The following is an 11180-nucleotide window of genomic DNA, read 5'->3' on the forward strand; positions in this document are numbered from 1 at the left end:
TCTTAACGTTTTCTAAACTTTTTGAGAAAATTCCCAAAGTCAAACCAGAATGGAGAACGTTCCTAAAACATTACCAAAATTGAAATGAAACCATGTTTTAACTTTTAGGAAACGTTCTGTTAAAGTAATGAAATACCAAGAATATAAAGTTGTTTTTGTAAAATTCGTTAAATGTGCTGAGAATGTTCCAATGCCAAGCAACTATTTTGCACGATTCCCAGAAAGTTGTGGAAAGGTTGTATGCAAAATAACCATAGGATAACCACTCTCTCAACATGCTCTAAGAAACATATGGTTATGTGCTAGCTGGATAATGTCCGTCATTGGATGATGTTGCCATAAAGAATAGGTGTGCCATTAAGTACATAGAGTTGAAGTCGGAAGTTTACATACACCTTAGCCAAATAATTTTAAACTCAGTTTCACAATTCCTGACATTTAATAGCACAAAAAATTCTGTCAGTTAGGATCACCACTTTATTTAAGAATGTGAAATGTCATTATAATAGTAGAGAGAATGAATTATTTCTGCTTTTATTTCGTCATCACATTTCCAGTGGGTCAGAAGTTTACATACACTCAATTAGTATTTGGTAGCATTGCCTTTAAAATGTTTAATTTGGGTGAAATGTTTCGGGTAGCCTTCCACAAGATTCCCACAATAAATTGGGTGAATTTTGACCCATTCCTCCTGACAGAGCTGGTGTAACTGAGTCAGGTTTGTAGGCCTCCGTGCTTGCACATGCTTTTTCAGTTCTGCCAACAAATTTCCTATGGGATTGAGGTCAGGGCATTGTGATGGCCACTCCAATACCTTGACTTTGTTGTCCTTAAGCCATTTTGCCACAACTTTGGAAGTATGCTTTGGGTCATTGTCCATTTGGAAGACCCATTTGCGATCACGCTTTAACTTCCTGACTGATGTCTTGAGATATTGCTTCAATATATCTACATCATTTTCCTACCTCTTGATGCCATCCATTTTGTGATGCACCAGTCCCTCCTGCAGCAAAGCACCCCCACAACATGATGCTGCCACCCCCATGCTTCATGGTTGGGATGGTGTTCTTCGGCTTGCAAGCCTCCCCCTTTTTCCTCCAAAAATAACGATGGTCATTATGGCCAAACAGTTCTATTTTTGTTTCATCAGACCAGAGGACATTTCTCCAAAAGGTACGATCTTTGTCCCCATGTGCAGTTGCAAACCAGTCTGGCTTTTTTATGGCAGTTTTGGAGCAGTGGCTTCTTCCTTGCTGAGCAGCCTTTCAGGTTATGTCGATATAGGACTCGTTTTACTGTGGATATAGATACTTTTGTACCTGTTTCCTCCAACATCTTCACAAGGTAATTTGCTGTTGTTCTGGGAATGATTTGCACTTTTCACTCCACTACGTTCATCTCTAGGAGACAGAACGCATCTCCTTCCTGAGCGGTATGATGGCTGCGTGGTCCCATGGTGTTTATACTTGCGTACTATTGTTTGTACAGATGAATGTGGTACCTTCAGGTGTTTGGAAATTGCTCCCAAGGATGAACCAGACTTGTGGTGGTATACAATTATTTTTCTGAAGACTTGGCTGATTTCTTTTGATTTTCCCATGATGTCAAGCAAAGAGGCACTGAGTTTGAAGATAGGCCTTGAAATACATCCACAGGTACACCTCCAATTGACTCAAATGATGTCAATTAGCCTATCAGAAGCTTCTAAAGCCATGACATCATTTTCTGGAATTTTCCAAGCTTTTTAAAGGCACAGTCAACTTAGTGTATGTACATTTCTGACCCACTGGAATTGTGATACAGAATTATAAGTGAAATAATCTGTCTGTAAACAATTGTTGTACAAATGACTTGTCATGCACAAAGTAGATGTCCTAACCGACTTGCCAAAACTATAGTTTGTTAACAAGAAAATTGTGGAGTGGTTGTAAAACGAGTTTTAATGACTCCAACCTAAGTGTATGTAAACTTCCGACTTCAACTGTATGTAGGACCTTATTTTGATCAACCTGTTGCTGGAGACCTTTCCTGCAAAAATGAAGTTAGCTTCTGAAGTTAGTTTTTCCACTTTGACATTTTAGACTTGATTTTCCCTTACGAAAAATGTGTCCATCAAATACATTTGGGTTTCAGTTTGTGGTGGCACTGTGGTAACACTCAACCCACACACAATATCATAAAAAATATCCCCATGCTTCTGAGATTCTGTTCTACCAGACATCTCTAAGAAGAATTCGGGCAATTTTATCCCGGGAATATGCCATGTTGGGAAGGTTTGGTGATACTACCTGTTAAATACTACCACTAAACCTTTGCACTGGGTATAATCCATTCGCTTCCATTGATTCTACACCACCAATCTCCTACAGGACTTCAGCTACAGAAACATTAAGAGCAGGTTAGAAGTCATAAGCAGACTATGATGGGAGGTGTTGGTGAGGGGACCAAGGTGCAGTCAGAAGAAACAGGTCTCCAGTCTTGGCTGTAAAACTCAGTTGACCTCAGTGAGAGGAGCTAGTAATCCATCAGTTTACATATAGTACCATGCAAAAAGCTGAGGGAAATCAAATCCATGGGGGAAATGCACAAACAAATTCCAAAATGTTGATGTAACGGTCTGGTTCTGGTTAGGTTCAGCTCTATTGTTTTTACGAGTGGACCTCCATTTTGTGGTTCACAGCCAAGTTAGCCACAAGGAAGATTCTATGCACTGATTGTTCATTTTAATTGTTAACTTTGACAAAACATTACGTTGTATTTATAAAATGTCAGATACCATAAAATCTACTGCTACCAAGAGATGGTGACAGATTTACAAAACCCCTCCCCCAAGAAATTCTGAATTATCTTTCTCTTACTTTATGATTTCCTGTTAAATAATTTGATTGTTTGAAAACAAGCTAAACAAGTACAAGTATAAGTTGTAAAGCAAATGTGCAAACACAAACATACTATTATTCTGAAGGTAGTTTTACCAATGACCTCAGACAACTCTAACCTGCCCTTGGCATATTCTCAACATTGCAGCTGTTGTGTCATGTTGATGCATTGATCACTTCAGCGTGTTCATCTGGGCTGGAATTCCTACAGCATTTCCAGACACGCTTAAAGTGACAATCAGCAGTTGGCATTCTCCCCTTCCGTTTCAGTAAAAAGCTGAGGGATGGAGCTGGAGAAATATAACCACTCTCAAATTCATATACAGAGCTATTGATGCAAGGACTGACCATCCCTGGTATTAAAATTATAGTTTTAACCATGTTTTGACGCTATATGGTGCTTCTTTACATTGGCTTTGTTTACAAACATTGCAATAAAACAAGTTTATATTTTGGGTTCTGATGGGGTATAATGGTTGAACTAAGCTCATGATTCTTCAAGAATCAATGGCTACATGTCATTAATTTATAAGTAAACTAAATTGATGTGGTAACTGCAGATTGCCTCTTTAAGAGCAATACAGTGAACTAGCTCTGCTGAAATGAAGCATGTTTCCAACCATCTGAAAAGACTTGAACTGCCTCACATCCATGCGGGAATTACCTCACATGCTTTAACTTCACAGTGGATATTTTGGCATCAGCAGAACCTCATGACCATAACCTTACTTTTCTAAGTTAGGAAGACAGAGAGTTGACTGCATTGTTCATGGTGCAACCTTTTGTTACTGTGGTCCGTGATTGTAAAATCACTCCACTGAAAACTGCACCAGAGTCGTTACTGGGAACTTACTTTTCAAAGGGATAAGTAGTCTCAGATATGTGTAATGGCAAGTTAGGGTTCTGTTTTTTTATGGTCAATATGGTCAGCAGGTGATAGGATGTGTAACACGGACCTCTATTGTTTAAACAAGGAAGTGCAATTAAGCAGGCTGAGGAGCACTGGTAATTGTAATTCATTGTTAGGACTGTGTGTGGCAGTAGTTCACTGTAAATAGAGGATAAGATGGGAAGAGTGAAAAAGGGGGATGTGTAACACTTCATATTCCGTTGTTGTGTCCTCAAACCAACAGAGACCAACTGAAGGGACAAAATAAATATATTAATAAATGTGACAGGATTTTTCCATATATTTCCTAAAATATTTCACAATGGCAGCATAACATTGATGATGCTGCATTCCACATCCCCTCTCCTTTTAAATGTTCAGAGTATATAACCGACGCCGACACCTTCCAATGATATGGAATGAATGATTTCACTTTAAAACATAGAACTGTCTGTCCTTCAGTGTATATTATTGGTCCATTATGATGTCACGAGGCAGGCCAAACTCCATCCCACCGAAACAGGCAGAAATTTCAGTCAATCTTTTCAAACAGCTATTACACTAAAAGGGCATAATCATAATTTTGACAATTTCACAGTATTAATCAAACCTCATGGTGTGGAAATATATATAAAACACAGGAAAACACGTTTTTGACTGCACTGGGGCTTTAACGAAAGCGACGAGAAATAGCATTACATTGAGAACCAAGATAGCGTACGATCATGCCCCCTGGTGGTCTTTGACAATCCTAATCCAAACAATCATGAAGAAATATAAGACAAACAAACAAGCCAAACAAATCGATTCATAAATGAACATATAAATTAAGCAGAAAGAGTCCTGTTTTTGTCCAGGCCTCTCTGTGGGTGTTAAAACAATCATCCTTTTTATGATAATCGGGAACATGCACTCCTGTTCTTCCCATCTGGACACAATAACCTCTAGAGCACACAGCTCTCAGTGCAGTCCGTGGTGCTCTCATCGGCCGAACGCCTCTTCAGTTCCCGGCCTTCTGTTTGGTGTAGGTCCGCCTGGCTCCCCTGTCCCCTGTGCCGAGGCTCCTGAGGCAGGGTGTCTGCCGAGATGTGGCCCAGGCTTCGTTCAGCCTCCACCTGCAGGTAGGCCCGGACGCGGTGGTGTTGCGCCACGCTGCCGCTGAAGTCAATGACACGGCACTCGTACGTGCCCTCGTCCGACCGCTTGATGCTGGAGAGGCGAAGCTTGTGGGAGATGTTGCTCCCGGCCACTTTTACCACCTGTGGCAGAAGATAATGTTTTTGTAAATCATAAGCATATTAATCCTTTTCCTCGGTATCAATAGTATGTACGTTGACAATGAGTTAATCATGTTTAGCTTACAGTCAATTTAGTTTCCAGTGCAGTACTGTACACTGATGTGTCTACTCACACTTATTTTGGCAGCATCTTTAGACATCTCCATGGGAACCACCTATAAGGAATTGATGGAAAGAAGTCAGGCACATGGCTGAAATAACATTAGCAAGTGACATACAGTATCAGTATAGATAAGAATCAAATATCACTTGAAATATGTCGACCCTTTCAAATATGTCACACGTCAGATCATCAACAAATGAAAATGTGTTACAGTCCACCACCTGAAAATGGTATGTCGTACTGTGTACATATTTTAGTATTCACACATCTGCAATTCAAAACCTTTAGCACTGTGATCAAATAAACAATTTCCTATCCACACTGGGAAGTCTAATATCTTGGTTGTTATGTCACTGGGTAGCCTACTATCTTGGTTGTTATGTCACTGGGTAGCCTACTATCTTGGTTGTTATGTCACTGGATAGCCTAATATCTTGGTTGTTATGTCACTGGGTAGCCTACTATCTTGGTTGTTATGTCACTGGGTAGCCTAATATCTTGGTTGTTATGTCACTGGGTAGCCTAATATCTTGGTTGTTATGTCACTGGATAGCCTAATATCTTGGTTGTTATGTTACTGGGTAGCCTACTATCTTGGTTGTTATGTCACTGGGTAGCCTACTATCTTGGTTGTTATGTCACTGGGTAGCCTACTATCTTGGTTGTTATGTCACTGGGTAGCCTACTATCTTGGTTGTTATGTCACTGGGTAGCCTACTATCTTGGTTGTTATGTTACTGGGTAGCCTACTATCTTGGTTGTTATGTCACTGGGTAGTCTTATATCTTGGTTGTTTTTATGTCACTGGGAAGCCTAATATCTTGGTTGTTTTTATATCACTGGGTAGTCTTATATCTTGGTTGTTTTTATGTCACTGGGTAGTCTTATATCTTGGTTGTTTTTATGTCACTGGGTAGTCTTATATCTTGGTTGTTTTTATATCACTGGGTAGTCTTATATCTTGGTTGTTTTTATGTCACTGGGTAGTCTTATATCTTGGTTGTTTTTATATCACTGGGTAGTCTTATATCTTGGTTGTTTTTATGTCACTGGGTAGTCTTATATCTTGGTTGTTTTTATATCACTGGGTAGTCTTATATCTTGGTTGTTTTTATGTCACTGGGTAGCCTAATATCTTGGTTCCTGTTGTACTGGGTAGCCCAATATCTTGGTTGTTGTTGTGTCTGATAGCTAGCTATTTCGGGGCGTCGAGTGAAGAAAATATCTGGGAAAGTTGGGGAGGGGAAGGAACTATTTTGGGGCATAGGTATGCATTATGCATCGAACAGAGATGTGGAAAATCTATTTCTTCCTTAGTGACAATTATAGTGTCTAGCACCACAGCAGGAGCTCTAAGTTTCCCTAAGTTAGAGAAGTCAACCTGCTCCCACAGTGCTAGAAAAATGCTAATCAGCAATGATCTATTCTTTCCTGTGCCAAGGGCTGCAGCTAATGTTTTCCTCTGCCTGCTGTATTGTAGGCTAATGTGGATTCAGTCAATTCAGATCTGTCCACAGTAATGTACATTATCTCTTTGTATGGTAATAGTGTGTTAACAAAGTCTATGTGGGCTTAATGAATGTTTTTTGCATGATGATGATAATCAGATACAGGGCTCCTCTTTTAAGAAACAAGCACATAAGTCAAGTGAATAATGCATTGACCTGTAAGGGAGGAGGTTATACACATGCCGACAAACATATCTCAAGTTAGGATTTAGGGCATAATTTGTAACCTTTCAACAGACAAACCAGTGTTGACAGTTACTAATCTCTTAGTGGGTAGGTCTACATTGTTTTATTGTGCTCATCAAGTCCTGAGCAAACACAAGCACTGCTACTCTATGTTGAGCAGAATCACAGACAGTTACTCGGATTCAATAACTCATAGGTGTCACCCCCGGGCCAATAAAACTCTCCCTTAAATAAAACTCTCCCTGCGACCATAACATTTCTCTCAGCGGCTCACCTGATTGGTGGTCCAGGTGGGTTTCTCTGGCCAGTCTCTGTGGTTCTTCATGTACCACCACTGGATCTCCAAGGAGTAGGAGGGGCCCGCCCCCCGGAACGAACAGGCCATCTCCACGTCCTGACCGCTCTGCGTCGTGATGTCATGAGGAACCTCCGTGAAGACAGCTGAGTGAAGAGAGAGGGAATGAAGAGAGAGAAGAGTATTTATGCACCTGAAAAGTGGCTCAAAAAAGTGACCGACCAATCAAGCAATCAATGTAACAAACTACTCGAACATCTTTACAATCTGTAACTTTCCTTCCCAGTGAAGAAAACCCACCCCCAAAGTTTACAAACAGGTGCTGGCGTACCACTGGAAATAACGGTTATAGATCAAAGGTTAAAAATCCAAATCTTTCTCCTGCGACGGCCTCTGAATGTTAAATGTTGCCAAACATTTTGCTACAGAAAATGAAAAAGATTGTTTCTTATTGGACAAGTCCTGGGTAGTCCCTCCATATTTCAGTCCCTTTTCTTCCATTTGGTGCCTAATGAATAGGACCCAGCTCTGTTGACTCAGACAAATTTGGCCCTTCAGAGGGCCAAAGTAGCCTGGGACATTTCTCAAACGAAAACATCACTCCCCCATATCCCTTATCTATCCTCACACATCTAGCTATTAGGCTAAATCCTCTTGCCAGTTCTGTTAAAAACACATTGCTAATTCAAGAGACTAATCCTCCTTTATAACTTCACCACCACAGAGACTTCCTCCACCGAGAGCTTCAGTCTTATAGACAAGTCTATGAAAGATAAAGTAGTCAATGGTATTTTGTTTAAGCGATGTGCTGTTGTTTAAGATGCACCATCTGCCGACTGTTACGAGGATAAAACTTCAGCAGGAAACAACAGGCGGATGAAGATAATTAAGTTGAAGGGCACTTTGGGGATTTTAGGGAGGATTTTTTTGCATGCGGTTGGGAGATGTGTCTTCAAGAAAGGGAGATATGTTTTGTGTGTCTTAGTTAATTCGTATAGACATTGGAAATGTATCAGACAAATGTTACTTTACTGGATAATCTAATTACATTTTTGAATCATGCTTCTTATGGATGTTGTCCTTCAGGTAATGAGAAGCATGAGTTCAAAATGTATCATAATACATAACTACTTCCATAGATTGTGAGAGGTGGTGTCAGAGGAAGGCCCTAAAAATTGTCAAAGACCCCAGCCACCCCACTCATAGACTGTTCTCTCTACTACCGCATGGCAAGCGGTACCAGAGTGCCAAGTCTAGGACAAAAAGTTTTTACCCCCAAGCCATAAGACTCCTGAACAGGTAATCAAATGGCTACCCGGACTATTTGCATTGTGCCCCCCCCCAACCCCTCTTTTTACACTGCTGCTACTCTCTGTTAATCATATATGCATAGTCATTTTAACTATACATTCATGTACATACTACCTCAATTGTGCCGACCAACCAGTGCTCCCGCACATTGGCTAACCGGGCTATCTGCATTGTGTCCCACCCACCACCCGCCAACCCCTCTTTTACGCTACTGCTACTCTCTGTTCATCATATATGCATAGTCACTTAAACCATATCTACATGTACATACTACCTCAATCAGCCTGACTAACCGGTGTCTGTATGTAGCCTCGCTACTTTTATAGCCTCGCTACTGTATATAGCCTGTCTTTTTACTGTTGTTTTATTTCTTTACTTACCTATTGTTCACCTAATACTTGTTTTGCACTATTGGTTAGACTTTAAGTAAGTAAGCATTAAGTAAGTAAGCATTTCACTGTAAGGTCTACACCTGTTGTATTCGGCGCACGTGACAAATAAACTTTGATTTGAGGTGTGTCTTATCTAAAAGATATAGCATGATCGAAGTGTTGATGTAACGGTCTGGTTCTGGTTAGGTTCAGCTCTATTGTTTTTACGAGTGGACCTCCATTTTGTGGTGCACAGCCAAGTTAGCCACAAGGAAGATTCTATGCACTGATTGTTCATTTTAATTGTTAACTTTGACAAAACATTACGTTGTATTTATAAAATGTCAGATACCATAAAATCTACTGCTACCAAGCGATGGTGACAGATTTACAAAACCCCTCCCCCAAGAAATTCTGAATTATTTTTCTCTTACTTTATGATTTCCTGTTAAATAATTTGATTGTTTGAAAACAAGCTAAACAAGTACAAGTATAAGTTGTAAAGCAAATGTGCAAACACAAACATACTATTATTCTGAAGGTAGTTTTACCAATGACCTCAGACAACTCTAACCTGCCCTTGGCATATTCTCAACATTGCAGCTGTTGTGTCATGTTGATGCATTGATCACTTCAGCGTGTTCATCTGGGCTGGAATTCCTACAGCATTTCCAGACACGCTTAAAGTGACAATCAGCAGTTGGCATTCTCCCCTTCCGTTTCAGTAAAAAGCTGAGGGATGGAGCTGGAGAAATATAACCACTCTCAAATTCATATACAGAGCTATTGATGCAAGGACTGACCATCCCTGGTATTAAAATTATAGTTTTAACCATGTTTTGACGCTATATGGTGCTTCTTTACATTGGCTTTGTTTACAAACATTGCAATAAAACAAGTTTATATTTTGGGTTCTGATGGGGTATAATGGTTGAACTAAGCTCATGATTCTTCAAGAATCAATGGCTACATGTCATTAATTTATAAGTAAACTAAATTGATGTGGTAACTGCAGATTGCCTCTTTAAGAGCAATACAGTGAACTAGCTCTGCTGAAATGAAGCATGTTTCCAACCATCTGAAAAGACTTGAACTGCCTCACATCCATGCGGGAATTACCTCACATGCTTTAACTTCACAGTGGATATTTTGGCATCAGCAGAACCTCATGACCATAACCTTACTTTTCTAAGTTAGGAAGACAGAGAGTTGACTGCATGGTTCATGGTGCAACCTTTTGTTACTGTGGTCCGTGATTGTAAAATCACTCCACTGAAAACTGCACCAGAGTCGTTACTGGGAACTTACTTTTCAAAGGGATAAGTAGTCTCAGATATGTGTAATGGCAGGTTAGGGTTCTGTTTTTTTATGGTCAATATGGTCAGCAGGTGATAGGATGTGTAACACGGACCTCTATTGTTTAAACAAGGAAGTGCAATTAAGCAGGCTGAGGAGCACTGGTAATTGTAATTCATTGTTAGGACTGTGTGTGGCAGTAGTTCACTGTAAATAGAGGATAAGATGGGAAGAGTGAAAAAGGGGGATGTGTAACACTTCATATTCCGTTGTTGTGTCCTCAAACCAACATAGACCAACTGAAGGGACAAAATAAATATATTAATAAATATGACAGGATTTTTCCATATATTTCCTAAAATATTTCACAATGGCAGCATAACATTGATGATGCTGCATTCCACATCCCCTCTCCTTTTAAATGTTCAGAGTATATAACCGACGCCGACACCTTCCAATGATATGGAATGAATGATTTCACTTTAAAACATAGAACTGTCTGTCCTTCAGTGTATAGCGACAACTTCATTCTACTCCAAATGTGTAATTCAAACAATTTACCAGCTAAGCAGCTAAGCAAGAGAAGCGTAAAAGTTAATATATTATTCACGGGTTATTCAGGGTTTTGTTAAATATGTACCTGTCCGTTTATCTTGGAAATACTAACAGGTGGTACATAGTCTGTCCTAAAATCTCAAAACACTGCAATAATGAAGCTTCTGTTCTCCTTACATGTCATTCATGACAACTACTGTATATCTGACAGATGCTTCAAAAGGTGTTTGCTGGTGTATTTGTGATCACAGCAAAGCAGATGTAGAAGAATACAAGCATCCATGGTCCTGTTGTGCATTTAAGACCTCCCTTTCCTTCGCACATTTCAAACAGCGCACTCCGCCTATTGAGAATCAACTGTTTCATCAACCATCAAGTTCAAATGTTTTGATTTCTGTGAATTACTTTTTTACTCTGACAGGAGATCACGCAGACATAACAGTACTTTAACTGAAACAATAATAAATAAATAAATCTAAAGACCAAAGG

The 11180-nt window shown here is 39.8% G+C and overlaps 1 protein-coding gene across 1 annotated transcript; it reads right to left on the minus strand.

Annotated features, from left to right (window-relative positions):
• Positions 1–2776: 2776 nt before the first annotated feature.
• On the minus strand, positions 2777–7422 carry LOC139536226 (V-set and transmembrane domain-containing protein 2-like protein). The gene is made up of 3 exons (XM_071336555.1): positions 7138–7422; positions 5180–5221; positions 2777–5027 (listed from the first exon to the last, which is right to left on the minus strand). Exons 1-3 carry the CDS (start codon positions 7246–7248, stop codon positions 4713–4715), a joined length of 468 nt encoding a protein of 155 aa, XP_071192656.1. The 5' UTR covers positions 7249–7422; the 3' UTR covers positions 2777–4712.
• Between the last annotated feature and the right edge of the window lie 3758 nt (positions 7423–11180).

Source organism: Salvelinus alpinus, chromosome 12, assembly GCF_045679555.1.
Source record: "Salvelinus alpinus chromosome 12, SLU_Salpinus.1, whole genome shotgun sequence".
Classification (NCBI taxonomy): Eukaryota; Metazoa; Chordata; class Actinopteri; order Salmoniformes; family Salmonidae; genus Salvelinus; species Salvelinus alpinus.